Source organism: Marmota flaviventris, chromosome 12 (assembly GCF_047511675.1).
Source record: "Marmota flaviventris isolate mMarFla1 chromosome 12, mMarFla1.hap1, whole genome shotgun sequence".
Lineage (NCBI taxonomy): Eukaryota > Metazoa > Chordata > Mammalia > Rodentia > Sciuridae > Marmota > Marmota flaviventris.
In genome coordinates, this window is record NC_092509.1 from 32,763,713 (window position 1) to 32,786,723 (window position 23,011).

Sequence of the window (23,011 nt, forward strand, 5' to 3'; positions counted from 1 at the left end):
CCAAATTTTCTGAGGGTTTTTTTTCCCCTTTATTCTCTTAAATAGAAACTTCTTTAAAACTTTATATAAATATTGTTACTACACAGGTCTTTTTGAAGTCACATTTTAAAACTATTTGAATATTTATAAGATTTTTTTGCATTATTTTCACTTCACAGTTGAAGTATGATCGTGGGGAGAATAGCTATTGTATGCTGTAACAAATTTATTTTGCTGTTTGATGAAGAGACCAGTACTTTAGTAACTGGAAAACCTTACAAGGAAACCTTTCTTCTGCTTAGAATGTTGTTAGGATATGCATTTTATTTTCTAATTTTTAAATATGTGTGTAAAAGGTAAGTTAATAATGATTTATCAATGAATATCCATGGTTATTGATGTTTTAAGTACTATGACCCTGCAGTTATACAACTGCTAATAATATAGTGATTAAAAAAATTACTAATTTCTACAAGGTTATAAAACATTGGTTGAAAGGGGACCAAAACTTTTAGTTGTTTAATGAAGAAGTACATCAATTTAGTGTTTCCATTGAAGACAGCACTACTTCTAATTTTGTATGTAATATTTTTAGTTAATGCTAAAAGGAGATAGGAAATTGATTAAAGTAATATTTTAATTTGTTGTCATTAAAATATGATTAATTTTTTTCTGTATTTTTTAGAGGAGAGAAAGTTTTTAAAACTTATGCCTGATATAACCACAGAACCTCATAGATCTAGAATATCTATACTTAATTTACAAGAGTAGTGTTGGTACAAAGACATCTTTTCAAACTTTTGCAAATTCATCCTGAGTTTCTTTTCCTTTTTTCCTCTCTGTAGACCTCCCTAAGGGAGACTTGTTTTATGCGTGCATGGAAGTGGCAAATGTGACTTTTTCAGTTGTTCGTTGCGTACACATGCCAAGTATTAGTTCTGTTTTAATAATATCAAAAGAACCTTGGAAATAGTTAATGAACCTAAACTTTTGTAGCACCAAAAAAATTGCCACTGTAACTTTTCTTCTATGTCAGGATTTATCACATTGCATTTTTACACTGCATTTTTATCTTGTGAGCATCATCTGTGTAGCTGCACTATACATTTCATTTTAGTAACTGTGCACGTGCAGACACACACACACACACACACACACACACACACAGAGTATAAATTACTCTAAAAGAGAACAGGTGTGCAAAGACTCAAAAAACTCCTTTCAGGGATGACTTGTAAATCACATTGAAGCAACTGAATGGGTTCAGCTAATAGAGTTCCTTCAGTAGAATGTTAAGTGAAAGTTAATCACACTTTAAAAGAACACTTAGGCTTCTTTTTGGCTTATGGTGTTAATCACGTTTGTTTTCAGTAAGTATTTGATTATGAAAAAGAAACCAGGTTCTCTCCCTTTACCTCTGCATACTGACTGATCACCTGACACGCTTGCCCCTGCTCTTCACAGCTGTCCTTTGACCTGGTTTCCTTGCAGAATTTGTAGCTTCAGGCTTGCTTCTCTTTCCTTCAAGAAACAATTAACCTTTTGGGCGAAGAGGTGAATGTGTGACAGTGGTGGAATCTATATGGTTCTTTATTTGGATTGACAGATTATAGTGAAAAACCTACTTTATTCCTCAATTAAGAAGGGAATTAAGTATATTAATTCTCATAATTAGCAGTTAAATTACTAAATTCTACTCTGGATAAGTATAAGCAATGTTTTTCACTTTCTAAAAAATTGACACAAAGTACATTTTAATTCAGATACACCTAAATAAACTCTAAGACCTATTTTATTATGGATTAAATATTTTTAAATGTTAATACATGCCTTTCAGCAAATAATTTTAGTAACCACAAAGGACACTTAAATTGTAAAAACAACAGAGGAAACAAAAACTGTCTGGCATGTTAAACCAACTTTAATGTGATTATTAACTGCAGATTTTCTAAATTAAGGTCAGGGAGCCTCATATTTCTGACTTGTGAAGTAGTGTTATTCTCTTGCCTGAAAGGATGTAAACTGATTCTCCTTCTCTCTGTGGTCACTAATCTCTTGCATTCTGGTTGTGATAACAGACTGATTGGAGATTTTCCGCTTGCTTAGAAAAGGTCCAGATAGGCAGCAAAACAAAAGACAGGTGGCTAAATTTAAACAGACTTTTATAATTAACTTAGTGCCATAGTGTGAGGAAAGAGGCATGTAGTTAGATAAGCATCCCATTATGCCACTGAGCAGGAGGAAAATAAGATTTTATACAGCTACAACTAGGGTAGAGATAGAGGATGATAACATTTGGGGAAATTTATATATTGTTATGGTGGTTGTTTCAGAAACACTGAAGTAAACCCAGAGTAGTGGCACATACCTATAATCCCTGCTACTCAAGAGGCTGAAACAGGAGGATTCGAATGTTCAATGCCAGCCTGGGCAACTCAGTGATATCCGGTCTCAAAAATTAAAACTAAAAAGGGATAGGGGGATAGCTCAGAAAACACCCCTAGGTCAGTCCCCCACTACTGCAAAAAAAAAAAAAAAAAAAAAATCCTAAATGGATTGTTAATCCTAAATCGAAAACAAGCTTTATGGTTTATCAGTGTACTAAATATATAGTTATTCTTTTAGCTAATATGTTACTATTAGTTTTAGAGTCATAGTGGCCCTACCCAAAATTGTGAGGATGACAGGATTGTCCATTTTCCATTTTCATCCTTACAGACCCCTTACCAACTTTCTACTGGAGCAGTTCTTAGTCTGAGCATGGTCTGTTTTCCTCTCCCTCCCTTGTTCCTTATCCTGTCAACTTCACAACTGTCAAAGACATTTAAATTTTAGAATGGAGTGAGTGCTTTATCCCATCCTCTTTGCTAGGTGAGTCACTAGTTAATCTGATATACAACTTTCAATATTAATAGATGACGATATTTTAATGTCATTAGATATCATACACACACACTTATATTTAAAATCTTTTAAGTTCTTATTGCTGTTTTGAGGTAGTGGGACATTTTGTGTCCATCAGACAAAACTACAGAATTAATTAATCTCTCCATTGGTGTGGCTGAAGTTTTGTTATATATTACTTAATGATTAATGCAAACCTTTCCCCAATCCCCAGTTTAATAAAGAATTTTCAGGTTTAGCTATATTATATGAAATATATAGATTAATTTATATGAAAAATATAAAGATGGTTAATGCTGGGGAAGTTTTCTTGAGTTTGATTTTTTTTCATTTTTAATTTATGACAATTGTTTTGAGGAATTGATGTGGAATTCTAATAATAGTTTTTAAATATCTTTTGAAGCATTTAATTTTTTTAATAAGAAGGAATATATTGTCAAAGTCCTTTCTTTGCATTTCCCAGATGAACTCTACTTGATCATATATATTATTTTAATAAAAACAGCCAAATTTAATTTGTTGATTTAAAATTCTTGCATTTATATGTACAAGTGAGAATGTTATAGAAATTTTGAAGTTTACTAGTTGGATATATTTAGATAGAGACTAAATATTTAGGTAGGCAACCTTCTAGAATTAATTTATTGTAGCCTACTCGATTATTTCATTATATAAGCCTTCTAGCATCTAGATAGTCAAGCAGATATTGAATTCATAACACAAAGAACAGGATGCCATGAGAAAAATTAGAGCAAACATGAATATCAAGTAACAAAAACAAATGAAGTAGAATGATTGAAAGTTATTATTAGGAAAATCTCCTGGAGAACAGAATAAAAAGACAAATTGTTTTAAAATATTATAGAAAGGAAATTCAGGGAATCACTCCAGGAAGTCCAAATCTAACTAGAAGGAATGACAATGAGAGAGAAAGAGAAAACGGAGGCAAGGTCTTGTTCAATAGTTTAATATAATAAAGTTTTTCAGAATGTAAGGACACCTGAAACAGCTTTGTGAGAGCTTTCCACAGTCAAGTGGGATACATAGAAAAGGTCCTGGGAAATATGAATACTTAGAATATATAGATCTTCAAAGTTTCTATGAAGACACCTCCAAAGTAAGACAAAATATAATGATAAAAATTACAGCGGGCTGCTCCTGAAAAGCTCCATTACACTGGCTCAGTGGTAGAGCACTTGCCTAGCATGTGTGAGGCACTGGGAAGGAAGGAAGGGAGGGAGGGAGGATGGACCATCACTAACTAATAAAAATATTTTTTAAAAAAATTACACCAACACTAGATTCTGAAAGACTAGGGGAAAATGCCTTCTTAGTTCTGAGGGGAAATGTTCTGAATCCAGAAGAGAACAAGTACAGTGACAAACACATGAGGTAAAGACTCGTACCCTTTCTTAGAAGTCTTCCTGAGGTTGTACTCCAGCAAAAAGAGGGATGAATTAAAGAAGACAAAATGGAATCTAAGAAATAGTGGATACACCCCAGTGAACAGAAGTCACTGCACTCCACAGCTACACAGCGGGCAAGAGAGCAGTAAGATCACATTGGAATAGGAGAACTATGGACTGCATGTTTGAAACCCTGGGAAGAGGGAGATTTATAGAATAGACAGTATGGCTGAGAACTTGGAAAAATATATACATGGAAACAGGCATCTAGAAACTCTACAATTTATTGAAACCCACACAAAAAAAGGAATAGTCCAGATTTCAGTAGATTGAAGACCAGAGTGATAGAGCAAAAGAATATGTACTGCCAACGTTCTCCTTTGAGTAGCACAAGTGTGATCACAGCACATTATTTGTCACAACAATGAATAGTATTTACCAGGTCACACTTATGTAATATTGTACTATCTTTTTGTACCATATTTTAACCGTCTTACATATTTTCCAAATGGGTTTTCAGTTTTTAAAATCTACAAATTGTGGAAGACTCTGGCATGTTGTTCACCAAAATATGTCTCTTCTTCCTCTTTAGTGATAGATTTATATTTTAGGCTCATATGCATCCAAGAACACTGTATTCCCAAGCCTCACAACCTCTGATATGGCTATGTTACTCTTTTCAGAGCAACATAATGGAAGTAATGTGCATTTGTAGGATCTCTTACTCATTTTTCCTTTGCATGGAGCTAGAACACTAATTTGTCTGCAACTAAACTGCAACCATGCAGGCAAAGACAGTTTCCCTAAGGGAATGTGTGGAGTAAAAGTCATAGACAGGGACAGGTAATATGAAGAAAAATTAAGCAGGGTAAAAGGACAGAAATTGAAGGAAGTTGCCATTTAGAAACAGGGTTCTGGGAAGTCCTCCCTGAGTGGGGATATTTGAGCAGAGATTCAAAAGTGAAGGAGCAAGTTTGTCTGAGAATGGGCATTACAGGTAAGGGAAACAGCACTTGCAAAGACTTTGACGCTAGGGTAGGCTTGGGGTATGCAGGGTCAAGATTTTAGATTTTACTGAGTGAGATGGGAAAGACCTGGAAGAGTACAAACAAAGGAGTGCAGGAATCTAAAAGGATCATTCTGACTGCTATGCTTCTGAAAAACTCCATAAGCAGTTGCTTTCCAAGACACCTTTTTTTTTGTACTGGGGATTAAACTCAGGGGCAGTTGACCACTGAACCACATCCCCAGCCCTTTTTGTATTTTATGTAGAGATAGTATCTCACCGATTTGCTTAGCACCTTGCTTCTTGCTGAGGCTGGTTTTGAACTCATGATCCTCCTGCCTCAGCCTCCCAATCTGCTAGAATTACAGGCAGGCACCACCATGCCCAGCACAGAAACCCTTTTGAATACGTGAACCACAGAAATATTCAAGGTCTCATGAAGCTCTAATGGACCAGACCACTTTTTCTCATTAAAGCAAAGTATATTTGAAGACTACATGAAACATTTTCTTTATAGTTCCCTTTTAAGATTCTTATTTTTTTTTCTGTATCATGTTAAATGTCCTCTCTGTTATTAATATACTGAGTCTGTAACTTTTACTTGCTTATCAGAACCCACTATCTTACTGAGAGGATAGTATCTACTTTAAAGCCTAATTCTCATTTACTAGTTACAATCACATGTACTTTTAATACTATGGATGACCTTATTCATAAAATAGTTGCTTTGGTTATGGTCTGGTCATAGCATCACACTTTATAGTAGGGATTTATTTTATTGCCCCTAAATTACTTGCTTAACTTCGTATTTACAGCTTGGAGCTGCAGCAAGTCCATAGACCCTTGAGCAGATACTTAAATGTTAATGCAGTTTAAAATCACTTTCTGGTCCTAAAAATTTGGGGAAACAATTAAGAGAAGAAGGTGGGTGAATATATAAGAGAAGAAGGTGGGTGAATATATATAGGACTGTCAAGAATATTCACTGAATAGAATAATAATCTCTATAAAACTGTACTATTGTCTGTTGACAAAAGTACTTTTTCCCAGTAAATGGCCATCTACACTATAATCAGTTAATGAAAGAGTCCCTTTTTTTTAAATGATTAAGATGAACACAATTATTATCTCTTGTATTTTTCTATCCAGACAGAGAATCCAGAGAAAATTTTTAAGACATTGGAGATATAATAAGAGTGAACAGCACTGCTTTGTACCAATTGGAAGCATTTTCAAAGTGCTTTATTTAATGCTCAGGTAACAGTGCACTTTGTATTTGAAAGCCACAGTAGTGTTCAGTTATAATGAGTGCTAAATTCAAATGGAGAGTTGATAAAATAAATAAATAAAGGCAACAAATACAAATAATGAATCTCTCAATTAAAAAAACTTAAAATATCAAGGCAGCCAAAATTTGAAAAAATGTGACTTAAAGTTATTACTAGTAATCAACTTTTTTTTTTCTGAATTATCTGAGGAAGCCAGGAAAAGGAACATACACTTGGATAGTTTCTTTAAATTGAGCAGAAGTATGTAACATATAACTATCCACTAACCCTAGCTCTACCCTATGGATTATAATTTTCATTTTAATTTTGATAATTTAATATTCTATTATTTCATCAGTGTTTTCACCAGTGGAAATGACACCTATTTTGGAATTTTTTTTCATTCATTCTACTTTAACATGTATGTCTTAGACTAAATCATAGGGCCCCTATTTTTTAAGAATTTAAAGATGAATTTAGGCAATAGGAAGAGTAGTTTAAAAATGTTTTTTTCTTAACCTCAGAACATAGTGAAACATATCCTCCCACAGTTCTGCAATCCAGTTCTGCTAGTGTACATGTGGATGCAGTGGTTTGTCCAAAAGCCTACCCAAGCTCATAACCCATAGTATTAACTGCTCAAATAGGTCATCTTGTGAGGCCTTTGTAGAAGGATGTGTTTTCTTCCCACCGGATACTAGAAAAAAGTCCTGAATATCCTTGTTAAGTTAGGGACCATATCTTTTGCAGTTGCATATGATATCCAGAATGAATTGCTAGAAAATTCATTATGGACCATGTGAGAAAATAACATTGAATATTTCAAGAGTAAGTTGGCACTCACATTATGGAAGTCATTCCAAATGTGTGGAAGGAGAGAAATAGATTTGGTGATGACCATGTTTACTGAGACACATCTTAACTTTCCTGAAATGGCATGATATCTTACTCAGACACCCTGGATGAAGCTTTATATTAGACCACTATTTATTTGGAAACTTCTTTATCAATTGCAGATACCACACCTTCTCCAAATGAAAACATTTTGTCATCATCTCCCACATTAATACTTCCTCCTGAGTCAGAAACTGAAAAGAAAAATTCTTAATAAAAAGAGGTCACTTGCAGTTGTCATTTTTATAAAACCATCTTATGACATCAAAAAATACAGACTTAACAAAGAGATTAGAATATTATAGTAATTATTAAACCACGTTGAATTGGAAAATTGTACTTTGCATCTATCTAATGAACATGTTATAAGTTCTAAATTGCCTTTTAAGTGAGAGTGAAAAGGTATAGCTTCAAGATGAGAGTGATGTTCCACCACTTTCATTGTTTTACACTGAGAATAAGAAGGGCTGTGATGTTGTGTAGTAGACAATATGAAGCGTCTCTAGCTAAGTATTCTCAGTCCAATTCATTGACTCTAAAAACAGGAAACTTGCTCTAGACTACATATCAGGAGACTCTGGATCAATACAATCTAAAACTAGAGTGTCAATACTAAATGAATGATTTTAACCCCAAGTATCATTGGAATTTGCTTATTGAAGAGGATCTTGAAATTAAGAGTCTACTTGCTTTAAGAAAATATATTAACATATTTAATAAGTATTAGCCCTTCATATATAAGGGGAAAAAAGATTTATGTGGAAGTCTGTATCATGACTCTAGGGTGTCAGAGAATTATGTGTCTTGAGTTAAGAAATTCTGCAGCAAAATATATTTGTGATTTTTACTATTGACCTCAAATGAAGTTTTCTGAACTCCTGATATAACCATGCATATTATAATTTATGAGTACAGGCAGGAATCAGACAAATAAGATCTAAAAGATAGACCATAAGCTTTTCTGAGAATTGGTCTATTTTGCTTCCTCTATTGTTTAGGTACAATGTAAGATATTCTGTATCTTTATGCATCTTTGGTAAATTTTAAAGCTAAAAAAAAATTTACTAGAGGTAAAAAGGGACATTTCGTAATGATAAAAAGCTAATCCAGTTGGGCACAGTGACTCACGACCCCTATAATTCAGAGGCTAGGGAGGCTAAGGCAGGAGGATCACAAGTTCAAAGCCAGCCTCAACAACTTAGCGAGATCCTAAGGAATTTGGCAAGACCCTATCTCAAAATAAAAAATAAAAAGGGCTGGGGATGTGGCTCAGTGATTGAGTGCCCGTGGTTTCAATCCCTGGTACCATAAATAAATACATACATACATACTAATCCAGGAAGATAAAACAATTATAAACATTTGTGTACCTAATAAAAGAACACAAAAATACATGAAGGAAAAACTGACAGCTAAAGGTAGATATAAACAATTCAGTAATAATGGTTTAAATTTCAAAACCCCACTTCCAATAATGGACAAACAGATTAATAAGGAAAAATTGAACAATATGATAAACCAACTAAACCTAACGCTTCTAAAACTCTCCATCTAACAACAATAGAATATACATTCTTCTTAAGTACACATGGAACATTCTGCAGAATAGACCATACCCTAGGCCATCAGCTAAAGCTCAGTAAATTTAAAAGGATAAAAATAGTACAAATGAAATTAGTGATCAGATATTGGAAAAATATTGGAAAGCTTAAGAAATATATGAAAATTAAACAACATACTTCTAAATACCCAGTAGGTCAAAGGAAAATCATAAGGGGAACCAGAAAATTCTTAGAGATAAATGAAAATGAAAACAAAACATATTAAATTTTAGGGAATGCAGCCAACAGTTCTTACAGGGAATTTTGTAGCTGTAAGTGCTTGTGTTAAGAAGAATATCAAGTAATTAACTCACCTTTCATCTTAAGATACTAGAAAAAGAAGAACAAATTGTTTACCTAAATCCAGCAGAAATTAAATACATTCAGTTCTCATCAAAATTTAAAATGTTTGTGCCAAATGCTTATAATTGGAGTGACTCAGGAGGCTGAGGTAGGAGGATCACAGGTTCAAGACCACCCTTAGCAACTTAGCAATAAAAATTAAAAATGGGTTGGGGATGCTCAGTGGTAAAATGAAACAAGTGAAAGGTTAAACTAGTAATCAAAACTCTACACACAATGAAAGGCCCAGACCCAAATGACTTCACCACTGAATTCTAACAAACATTTAAAAAATTAAAATCAAGTTGCTTATTGTGCATGAGACCTGGGTTATATCCACAGCACTGCAAAACAAAACAAAAAAAAAATAATATTTCACAGCTCTCAAAAAAATAAAAGAGAAGGACTAAGGTTGTGGCTCAGTGGTAGAATGCATGAGGCACTAGGTTCAATCCCCAGAACCACATAAAAATAAATAGATAGATAGATAGATAAAATGTTGTGTCCATCTACAACTAAAAAAAGAAATATTTTTTAAAAAATAAAAGAGGGATGACCACTGCTAATACTCACTTCATCTTATGATGCTAGTATTACTTTAATTCAAGACCAGATTAAAAACATGGAAAAACTATGATGCAATTTGGACTATGAATACAAAAGTCTCTCAACAAAATACCAGCAAACTGAATCCAGCAACTTATAAAAATAACTCTTTTCATGATCAAGGTAGGTTCACCATCTGAAAAATCTACTAATGTAAATACCTCATGTTAGTAGAATAAAAAACAGTGCCACATGAGCATCTTCATAGACACATTTGACAAAACGCAGCTAGTGGGCAGAATAAAAACATTCAACAAAAGGAATAAATGGGAAGTGTCTTAACCAGATAAAAAGCGTGCTAAAACCCTGCAGCTTATGCCATTCTTACTGGTGAAAAACAGGTGCTTTGCTACCATGAGCAGGAACAAAAACAAGGAAGTCCATTCTGCTGTTTTTCAACATTTTTTGTAGCAGAGGTCCTGGCCAGCACCGTTATACAAGGAAAATAAAATTGGAAAAGAAGAAGTGAAACAATCTCAATTTGCAGATGACATGGTTTGATATGTGAAAAAACCATAAAGAATCCACTAAATAATCATTGAAACTAAGAAATCAGTTTAGCCTTGTTACAGGATACATATCAGATATCCGATTTTGCTACATACATACCAAAGTCAGTTTTATTTTTATATACTTTCAGTAAATAGCCCGAAAATAAAATTCTGAAAATTTCATTTTCAGTAGCATTTTTTAAAAAAATAAACAAAATAAGGACAGATTTACCAAGAAAAGTGGAAAACCTTAGTCTGAAAACTACAAAACATTGTGAAATACATAAAGATCAAAATAAATGGAAAATATCCCATGTTCAGGAATTACTTTTTTCCTTTTGACATGAGGTCTCACTGTGTTACCCAAGCTGGCCTCAAACTCCTGGGCTTATATGATCCTCCTACCTCAGCCTTCTGAGCAACTGAGCTACAGGTACAAAAAGCTGATGGGGTAGCTTAATAGTGGAATGCTCTTGGGTTCAATTCCCAGTATGGGGGTTGGGGGTGAACATAAAAAACCAAAATATTAAAAATTAAATACATTCAGTTCTCATCAAAATTTAAAATGTTTGTGCCTCAAGTAATACCATCAAGAAAGTAAAAAGACAAGCTGGACACAGTTGTGCAAACTTATAATTCCTGCAACTTGGAAGACTGAGGCAGAAGGATCCCAAGTTTAAGACCAGCCTCAGCAACTTAGACTCTGTCTCAAAATAAAAAAGGGTTAGTAATATAGCTAAGTGGTAAAGCACCCCTGGGTTCAAACCCCAGTACTTCCTCCCCCCCCAAAAAAAACCCACATGTAAAAAGATAACCCCCTAATGAATGGGAGAATGTACTCTGCATCTTATATATGATAAAATATGTGTACTCAGAATATATTTTTAAAAATTTATAACTCAATAACAAATAACCCAAATAAACAATGGATACAGGAGATGAATAGATGTTCTTCCAGTGAAAATACATGTCCAATAAAAATTGAACATGGCCAGGTACAATAACACATACCTATTGATAGCTGCATTATTCATAATAGCTAAAGGATAGAAACAACATAAATATCTACTAACTGATGAATGGATAGACAAAATGAGGTATATCTATACAACAGAATGTCACTCAGGGAAAAAGGAAATACTGTTACATACCACAACTCTAGTGAATTTTGAAAACATTATGCAAAGTAAAAAGAGCCAGTACAAAAAGCCCATGTTATATGATTCCATTCATATGAAAGTCCAGAATAGAGAAATCTATAGAGACAGAAAGTAGTTTAATGTTTGATTAGCATTTGGTGGGGAGTGGGTTGGGTTAAGGGATGGGGATGAATAGCTAAAGGGTCTGTATTTCTTTTTGAGGTGATAAAAATGTTCTGTAATTGACTATACATATCTGTAAATATACTAAAAAACATTGAATTGCATACTTTAAGTGAGAAAACTAGATGAATTATATATTAAAGAATTTTTTAAAGGGCGAGAGCTTTGTGTAATATTCTGGAGTAATCTCAAAAATATTTGTTAATAAAACAAGATGCAAGAAAAATTATCCCACAGCCTATATGTGTTTATAATTGCATGAATCTAAAATGGGTTAAAATTTATAGAACTATACAACAAAAAAGAAAAAAGGCAATGTTTTGTATGATAATGTTTTTAAAAATTAAATCTTGCCAGGCACAGTGTTACACACATATAATTCCAGTGACTCAGGAGGCTGAGGCAGGAGTATCACAAGTTCAAGGCCAATCTCAGCATCTAAGCAAGGCCCTAAACAACTTAGTAAGGTCCTGTTTAAAAATAAAAAATAAAAGCACTGGGGATGTGGTCAAGTGGGAAAGCATATCTGGGTTCAACCCCTGGTACCAAAAACATAAACAAAAATTTTTTAAAATATGTAACATCAATTGGGAGAACAAGGATTAATTGTAATGAGAGTTGAATGTCATGATGGTGGACATCAGAGAAGTGTTCGAGAAGAAAGGCACATTTGAAAGTACCTTGAAGGGTGGTTTGGCTCTAGACAAACACATACTTATGGAGAGCTTTGATGAAGGAAGGAAAGACATTTCAGATGATGTTGATGATGGTTGCCCTGAGTTTTTCTGACATCTGGGACAGCATTAATGATTTGGTTCTCCTGAACTAAAAGATACAAACAGGAAAGAGAATGAAATTGTAGTGTGAATTCCTTTGCCTGTTAGGCTCAGAATTGAACACTATTATATAATCAATGATTAGCCTAATCCAGACTGATATAGGCGGTGAGACTAGTACAGGAGAAAGGAGGGAACTGGTGAGGTTGCTATAGTGAAGAACTTGGCAATGGGTTAAGAGGGAGAAAAAAATCTAAAAATTGACTCAGGATTTGATCTTATGTGAATGGAATGACAGTACTATTAAGAAGAGGAGGAGGAATATAGAAGTTATTTTGGAGAGAAGTTGGTGAGTTTAGTTTGGGTTTTGTTTAGTCTAAGGAGCTAATAGATCTATAAATGAGAAATTTAGTGGCAGTTAGAGAGAAGCTATGTAGTAGAGGACAAAGAGTACTTGACCTATTTGTCCATAAATGAGGCATTTTTTTTTTCAAAAGGACATGTGTTAGAATGATTGAGAGCAAAGATTTTAGATCTTTACTTTCCTGGGTTCAACCTTGGACTTTATTTATTTTCTTCAGGCTTCAGATTTTGTAAAGTGGGGATAAGAATTCTAAACCTACTTAATATGGCTGCTGTGAACAATTGGTATATACACATACACATGTGCAGCTCTTATTTAGAACACAACATGGCACATAGGTCCTTTTCAGATCCAATAATCCATGTTACATGGTTAATTTCTGTGAGATTGGCATTCAAAAGTAGTGGGCAGGACCAGAGACACAGGTTAATAATTTATTTTCTAAGATATTGTTAAATAGATAGAATGAGATAATAAAGGAGAAAATGGGAAGAACTATAAAATGGCAAGAACTGGATGTTAAGGAAATTATATTAGAGAACAAGGGGCAGGAGTATGTAGGAGGAGCCTGTGATGGAAGAGAGAGAAGAAAAGCTAGGAGAAACTCTCATGAAAGCCAAGTGGAATAGAGAAAAAAACAAGATCAAGGGAACATTGTCTTAGAGTAGAGCCTATTTAAGCTAAATATGAAGGTTTATGGGATGTAACTGGCAGACCAGGAGAAGATGAAGATAAAAGCAAAGGAAATTTAATTTATGGGACATAGTCCTATGAGGATTCAAGTGACATCTTTAGCTTAAGAAGAAGAAAGATAATTTTTTTCTTTGATTTGGACTTAAAGAAGGGAAGGATATGTGATAGTGCAATCAAATTTTGAATTGGAAAATTTGGAAGTCAAGGACACTCATGTTGAGTAACTTCAATTTGTTTCTATTAAATAGGAAGCAAGGTCATCTGTGGAGAGAGAAGGTTGAGAATGAAATTGTTTCTAAGCAACATTAAATGTTTTCTCTATTTCTGCCCTTTGTATGAATGGAAAATGATTTATTTCGATTATAATAGGAGTATTTGCTGAATCTTTAACATCTGCTAGGTATTATGCTAAGAGCTTGTTTAAAACTTAAAACACCCATAAGACACAAGTGGTATTAGAAATATGATCCACATATTAGAGAAGGTACTACACATGACAAAGAAAAGATAATGTTGCTCGAATTTATCCAGCTGATAAAAGTGGAACCAAGTTTGAGTACCAGTCTACCCACCTAACTTGAAGTCCTTAACAATCATACTTTCTGAGGTTTTATTTTCAAATTTTATTAAGTGAAATATGTTGGTTCAACAATATATGTGGATTAAGGGGCTGGGTTGTGACTCAGTGGTAGAGAGCACTTGCCTCTCACATGTGAGGCCATGGGTTCCATCCTCAACACCACATAAAAATAAGTAAACAAAATAAAAGTATAAAAAAAGAATATTGTGTGGATTAATAGAATAGAAAAGCTTAAAAATTTGTCCATGTATACAATAGAATATTACTTTAATAACATTTTAAATTGAGAAAAGCTATCTTGTTAGAGATGTATTGGGGCAAATAACTTCATTTAAAATTTTTAATTTGGGCTCAGTTTTTTAAAAAATATATCATAGAAATCAGAATAGCAGTTATTCATGGCAGAGTAGAAAGAGGACTTTCTGGAGTAATAAGAATGTTCTATAATTCAATTGGGAAATTTTTGACGAAGATCTATTTTTTAAAGAAAGTTGTTGAATTGTACATATAAAATCATATGCTCTGTAAATTTTTATCTCTTTAAAAGGGGAAAATATATATATGGAAATATATATGTGTGTGTGTGTGTGTGTGTGTGGAGAGAGAGAGAGAGAGAACTATATATAGAAAGAGAGAGCTCCAAGGCATTATCAAATGAAAAAAGCAAACTAGAGAATGAAACATACAATATGGTACATTGGTTAAAATGTAAAGTAGAAAAGAATTACCACTAAATAAAACTACTTTTGTGAATCCACACTCAGATGTAAATTAATCATGATTTTTGGATCCAACTGCCCCACACCACCAAAAGATTGTTCCTCTAACATCACTGTCAAAGTTATATTATCTTAGGGTTTCTTTCTGGGATACATAGAATTTTACATTGTGAGATCATTAGTATAAATGATGACTACTGTAGTCACTGATATGACATTCCTCAATTTCTGGAAGTCTAACTAAAAAAAGAAAAACAAGAAGAAGAATGAAAGGAAGAGATGAAAATGACCCACTTGTATTTACTCTACCATTGAGAGACATCTTCAGTCCTTTTTTTATTTTGAAACAGGGTCTTGCTAAATTGCCAAGGCTGGCCTCAAACTTAAAGTCCTCTTTCCTCAGCCTCCCTAGAAGATGGGATTACAAGCTTGCACCACTATTCCCAACAAAAGTAGCATGTTTTAAGAGGCAGTCTAGTGTAATAGAACTGTCATTCAGAGGTAGTGAGATGATTTGAGTTCTTCTGATTTTTCTACTGAACGGATGGATATTTGGGGTCAAGCCATTTAATCTCTCTGGGCCTCAGTTTCCCCAGTTGGTTAAATAAATGCATTGGACTGATTGATGGCTGAGTGTCTTCTAGGCCTAAGATACAATGAACCCTGGCTGTTCACATGAACTTGACATGAAATAGGCCACTCAACTTACAAGGCACATGGAAAGTAAGGTATTTTGCTTTTCTTGTTTTTGAAACAGGTGACAACCAAAGCCAAGCAACTGAAAGATTCAGTTACCTGCTCTCCAGGTGAGTTATAGAACCCACCTTATCTCACTAATATATAGTGGTTTCTTCAAAATAAATCATTTCTTATACTTCTTCAAATACAAGGGTATGATAAGTTTTGCCCAATGAACTCTTGTCGGTCTTAACTCTGAAAAAATTGCAGGCACCAACAAGCCAATTCTGCCCTGTATATATAGTTGATGCTAAGAAGATATATTTAATAAGTTTAAAGAATTATACAAATCTTGTTCTTCTCTAGTATCTGTGGGACAGGGAACACAGTAGAGCACCTATCTGCCCATTACACAAATTCACCATTCAACATTTCCCCACACTGTCCACCACAACACACATCAGCATTACCCTTAGGAATGGATAAGCAGCTTTCCTGAGAATTTGTGTTTTTCAAAATTCTGTGTCCTCCAAGATTAACTGGAATTTTATTAGAATCTCTATACTCTGCTTGGAACCAGGAAGAAGGTCCCTTCTAAATCTTCCCATCTACCTCAAATATAGGTTCTAGAAAGAGTAATGCAGACAAGCCAGGTATTAGCAAACCCTAAGATCTCCAGATCACCCCCAAAAGGATTCCACTTGGTGCTTTCCTGGAAAAGGACAGTTCCTTTTCTACCAGTGAAGTTATTGGTTTGGACCATGAGGCAGAGCTAGGCTCTAGATGTTGTGTGAGAACAGTCTGCCTGCAAGACGGTCTCCAACAATGTGTTCTTGAAAAGCACTGCAGCTTACAGTAAGCAGCAGACACAGATCTTTCTAGATCATTGCTGGAGGGGCAAGTATAATGAAGACAACAAGAAGTATGTAGTTGAACATTTAAGGAAGCTCTGAGGTGATACCTGCGATTGGGAGAAGAGTATGTTCGCCCTTTAGTGTCAGTGGCACCAGAGGCAGCTTCATGCAGTGACTAGAACCTATGTGTGTGACACACAGAGAGGGAAAAAAGTAAAACCTATGTGATATTTGGCCATATCCAAATATCCTACAGCTCTCTAAAAGTAGGTCTCAATCACAAGTATATTTACTGAACTCTGTATTTTATTTTCTAAGAGCCTTTAAAGATCCAAAGAATTAAATCTGGGTGCAGTGGCCTGCACCTGTAATCTCAGCGTCTCAGGAGACTGAGGCAGAAGGATCACAAATTCAAAGCCAACCTCAGCAATTTAGTGAGAACCTGTCTCTAAATTAAAATGTTAAAAAGGGGCTGAGGATGTGGTTTAGTAGTTAAGTGCCCTGTAGGTTCAATTCCCAGTACAAAAAAAAAAAAAATCCAAAGAATTTTGAAATTAAAATATTTCTTTTTATTTTTGTTCACTATTTTAAATATTTCCCCATAAAACTGTGCTTTCTGAAATATTAGAAAATCTGAACTTGTTTCCAAAGATTTTGTGAATGCCTTTCAAAGACTTTGATGTAGAAAAGTTCAGAGAAATAAAGCTGGCTGATTAGACCACAAGGTAGAAATAACCATCTACTAGAGGTCAAAAACACAATCCATTCAAGTATTTGGACTTTTCTTATTAGAGTTGCTATAGTGAACATAGAAAAAAATGCCCATTAGTAGAAACTCAAAAAAATAAAAATAAACGAAAGGAAGAAAATAAAAATCACATGTAACCTATCCATTGGTGTTATTTCTTCAGAATTTTATGTCATATTTTATGAGAATGTGACCATAACACAATGGCTTTGTATTTTTTTCACTCCATATGCCATATTTCTATATCATCATTTTAATGACTACATAGTAGTCCATAATATAATTGCATCATAGTTTATTTAACAAGTTCTTATTATTGGACACTTTGGCTCTTTACTCTCTTGTGAAGAGAAGGGGTGAGGGTCTCACTATGTTGATCAGGCTCAAACTCTTGATCTCAAGCAGTTGTCTTGCCTCAACCTTCCAAGTATCTGGGATTGCAGGTTCATGCCACTATGCCTGGCTTACCTTTTTATTATTTTAAAAAAAAAATTTATGAAGTAATTATCTCCAGTTTACATAGGCAAAATGATCCTTTGGAGTATAGGAAGACTAAATTAAGATTTTTACCAATATTGGGGTGGGGGGAGCAGATACTAGGGATAGACCCCAGGGTACTATACCACTGAGCTACATACCCATTTATTTTTTGTTTTTTATTTTGAGACAGGGTCTTGCTAAATTTCTGAGACTGGCCTTGAACTTGCAGTCCTGCCTCAGCCTCCCAACTGCTGGGATTACACGCATGTGCCACCAAACCTGGCTTCTACCTATTTTTATTTTTATATTAAAACAGTGAGAAGGGAATTGCGTGTGTGTGTGTGTGTGTGTGTGTGTGTGTGTGTATATATATATATATAAACAGCACTATTTACTGTGTCCATTATAAAATGGTACTGCTACAGAGGACACTGAAATTTCCTAAAGGAAGAGTGGAAATTCCACAGTGCTAACAGGTTGGGGTGGCCTTATCACTCATCCTTTCACTTTCAAATATTACAAGAAAATATCTCATCAAGTGGAGATAGTACTAGAATCTCAGTGATACTTTTTAGTAAGATGGAGAGTAACAATGTGATTATTTTATATTAAACAGTCTTCCTAATATTTTAACAAAGTGCTTTAAAAAGATACTGAATTTAAATTTTATATTTTTCATCAAAAAATGTTAATTTGGTGACAGATATTAAAATAGTTGCTTTATTATTAGTTGGTTGGGTTTTTTTGTTTGTTTTTTTTCATGTGTGTGTGTGTGTGTGGCCAAAATTATGTGACATATAAAAACTCTCATTTTTACAGATTAAAAAATGTCTTTGGGCATGATGGCACGTGCCTATAATCCCAATCATTCTGGCAGCTGAGGCCTGAAAGATCTCAAGTTCAAGGCCAGCCCTCAGCAACGTAGTGAGCCATAATAATAATAATAATAATGAAAATGTTCAAAGTACAATTTTAACCTGTAAATTCTTCAAACAAAGCTCATCTTGGTAAATATAAGTATATAACACTTTCCATTTAGTTTACAAAACAATTGGTTTAAGGAAAATTTCTATGAAAATCCCTATAATTTGGATTGCAAAATGAATATTACAGTCAAGTAAGAAGAGCCAATAGTATGCTACACTGCATACACTATATGATGTATGATGATCATTAAAAATCAGATACCAGGTCTCTGGTTGTGGTTTGGTAGTAGAGTGCTTGCCTGGTGTGTATGAGGCATTGGATTCGATTCTCAGCAACATATAAATAAATAAATAAAGGTCCATTGACAACTAAAACATACAGGTAGTAAGGTTACTTCAAGAAAGAGAGATTCTGAAAAAAAAAAATCAGAAATCCTTGAAATGAAGGAAACAATAAACCAAATAAAAAAACGCAATAGAAAGCATCACCAAAAGACTAGATCACTTGGAAGACAGAACATCAGAAAATGAAGACAAAGTATACAGTCTTGAAAATAAAGTTAACCACACAGTGAAGATGGTATGAAACCATGAACAGAACATCCAAGAATTGTGGGACAGCATCAAAAGATCAAACCTAAGATTTACTGGGATACAGGAAGGCACAGAGATTCAAATTCAAAGGAATGCACAATCTCTTCAATGAAATAATATCAGAAAATTTCCCAAACATGAAGAATGAATTGGAAAATCAAATACAAGGCACTTACAGGACACCAAATGTACAAAATTACAACAGATCCACATTATAATGAAAATGCCTAGCACACAGAAAAATGATAGAATCTTAAAGGCCGTAGAAGAATGAGATCACATATAGGGGGAGATCAATTTATATCTCAGCAGATTTTTCAACCCAGACCCTCAAAGCCAGGAGATCCTGGAAGAACACATACCAGGCTCTGAAAGAAAATGGATGCCAACCAAGAATCACATCCAGCAAAATTAAGCTTCAGATTTGATGGCAAAATAAAAATCTTTCATGATAAACAAAAGTTAAAAGAATTGACAGTGAGAAAGCCTGAGAGAGCATCCTTAGCAAAATATTTTAGGAGGAGGAAATGAAAAACAGTGAAAATCAGCAAAGGGAGGAACTACACTAAAGGAAAAGCCAATCAAAGTAGAAACCAAGTCAAGTTAAAAGACAAAAATAAACCAAAATTTCTGGGAATACGATTCATATTTCAATAATAACCCTGAATGTGAATGGCCTAACCTCATCAATTAAAAGACATAGACTGACAGATTGGATTTTTTAAGAGACCCAACAATATGCTGCCTTCAAGAGATTCATCTCACAGGAAAAGACATACACAGACTGAAGGTGAAAGGGTGGGAAAAATATACCACTCACATGGACCATGTAAACAAGCATCAGATAAAGTGGACTTCAAACCAAAACTAGTGAAAATGGATAAAGAATGACATTTCATACTGCTTAAGGGATTCATACATCAATAAGACATAACAATCATAAGTATCTATGCCCAAAACAATGGGGCATCTACGTATGTCAAACAAACCCTTCTCAAACACAAGAACCAAATAGACCACAGCACAGTAATATTGGGTGACTTTAATACACCTCTCTCACCACTGGATACATCTTCCAAACAAAAACTAAACAAAAAACCTATAGAACCCAATAATACAATCAATAATTTGGACTTAACAGACATATATAGAATATTCCATCAACAAGCAAATACACCTTCTTCTCAGCAGCACATGGATCCTTCTTCAAAATATACCATATGTTATACCACAAAGCAAGTCTTAGCAAATACAAAAAAATAACGATACTACCCTGCATTTTATCTGACCATGATGGAATGAAATTATAAATCAATGATAATAAAAGTAGAAGCTACTCCAACACCTGGAGTCTAAAGTATACACTATTCAATGATGCATGAATAACAGAAGACATTTGGAGGAGATAAAAAAAAATTATTTAGGGAGGAGATTAAAAAATTCTTAGAGGTAAATGAGAACTCCAATAAAACTTATCAAAATCTATGGGACACTATAAAGGCAGTACTAAGAGGAAAATTCATTGCCTTAAGCTCATTCATTAAAAGAATAAAAAGTCAACAAAAACAACCTGACATTACATCTCCAAGCCCTAGAAAAAGAACAAACCAACACCAAAAGTAGTCAGGAAATAATTAAAATCAGGACAGAAATCAATGAAATTGTAACGAAACAATTCAAAAAATTGACAAAACAAAAAGCTGGTTCTTTGAATAAATAAATAAAATTGACAAACCCTTAGCCACCCTAATGAAAAGAAGGAGGGAGAAAATTCAAATTACTAAAATTTGTGATGAAAAAGGAATATCAAGACAGACACTATTGAAGTACAGAGGACAATTAGAAACTGTTTTGAAAATTTATACTTTAGTAAAATAGAAAACCTCAAAGACCGACAAATTTCTAGAGGCATATGATAAACCCAAACTGAATCAAGAGAACATACACAATTTAAACAGATCGATTTCAAGCAAGGAAGTGTAAACACCATCAAAAACCTACTAACCAAGAAAAGCCTGGGACAAGATGGATTCACAGCTGAGTGGTACAAGACCTACAAAGAAGAATTAATACAAATACTCCTCAAATTATTCCATGAATAGAAAAGGAGGTAACCTGTCCAAACTCATTCTACAAAGCTAGTATCATCCTGTTACCAAAACCAGGCAGAGACACATCAAGGAAACAAAATTTCAGACCAATATCCCTGATGAACATTGATGCACAAATTCTCAATAAAACTCTGGCAAATCACATACAAAAACATATTTAAAAAATAGTGCATCATGAGCAAGTGGGGTTCATTCCAGGGATGCAGGGTTGATTCAACATATAGAAATCAATGAATATAATTCATCACATCAATAGACTTAGAGATAAGAATCATACAATTATATCAATTGATGCAGAGAAAGCATTTGACAAAATACAGCACCCTTTCATGTTCAAAACACTAGAAAAACTAGGGGTAGTAGGGACATACCTCAACATTGTAAAAGCTATCTATGCTAAACCTAAGGTCAACATCATTCTAAATGGAGAAAAATTGGAAGCATTCCCACTAAAAACTGGAACAAGACAGCGATGACCTCTTTCAACACTTATATTCAACATAGTCCTTGAAACTCTAGCCAGAGCAATTCAACAGAAGAAAGAAATTAAAGGGATACAAGTAGGAAAAGAAGAACTCAAACTATCATTATTTGCTGATGAAATGATTCTATACTTAGAGGATCCAAAAAACTCCACCATAAAACTTGTAGAATTAATAAATGAATTCAGCAAAGTAGCAGGATATAAAATCAATACCTATAAATCAAATACATTTCTATACATCAGTGATGAATCCTCTGAAAGAGAAGTTAGGAAAACTACCCCATCCACAATAACCTCAAAAAAAAAAAAGTTGATTTAATAAAAGAGGTGAAAGACCTCTACAAGGAAAACTACAGAACACTAAAGAAAGAAATTGAAGAAGACCTTATAAAATGAAAAGATCTCCCAGGCTCTTGGATAGGCAAAATTAATATTGTCAAAATGGCCATATTACCCAAAGCGCTATACAGATTCAATGCTATTCCCAATTAAAATCCAATCGTTGGGCTAGGGTTGTGGCTCAGGGGTAGAGCACTTGCCTAGCATGTGTGGGGCCCTGGGTTCGATCCTCAGCACCACATAAAAATAAATAAAATAAAGGTATCGTGTCCAATTACAACTAAAAAATAAATATTAAAAAAAATCAAAGTTCCTTATAGAAATAGAAAAAGCAATCATGAAATTCATTTGGAAAAATGAGAGACCCAGAATAGCTGAAGCAATCCTTAGCAAGAAATGTGAAACAGGAGGCATCACAATACCAGACCTTAAACTATACTACAAAGCTATAGTAACAATATTGGCATGGTATTGGCACCAAAATAGACATGTAGATCAATGGTACAGAATAGAAGACACAGAGGCAAACCCACATAAATACAGTTATCTCATATTAGACAAAGGCACCAAAAACATACATTGGAGGAAAATAGCCTCTTCAACAAATAATGCTGGGAAAACTAGAAATCCATATGCAGCAAAATGAAATTAAGCCCCTATCTCTCACCATGCACAAAACTCAAAGTGGATCAAGGACCTAAGAATTAGATCAGAGACCCTGCTCCTAATAGAAGAAAAAGTAGACTCAGATCTTCACCACATCATATTAGGCCCCGACTTCCTTAACAAGACTCCTAAAGCACAAGAAATAAAATCAGGAATTAATAAATGGGCTAGATTCAAACT

The 23,011-nt window shown here is 34.1% G+C and overlaps 1 protein-coding gene across 1 annotated transcript in view; it reads left to right on the top strand.

The window, feature by feature from the left end:
- The window catches only part of Dnajc1 (DnaJ heat shock protein family (Hsp40) member C1), a 225,857-nt gene that overhangs the window by 194,146 nt on the left and 8,700 nt on the right, over window positions 1-23,011 (top strand). Inside the window, exon 10 of the mRNA XM_027928571.2 lies at window positions 15,709-15,757. Within this exon, the coding sequence (XP_027784372.1) occupies window positions 15,709-15,757 (49 nt within the window). The remainder of the gene's footprint in view (window positions 1-15,708; window positions 15,758-23,011) is intronic.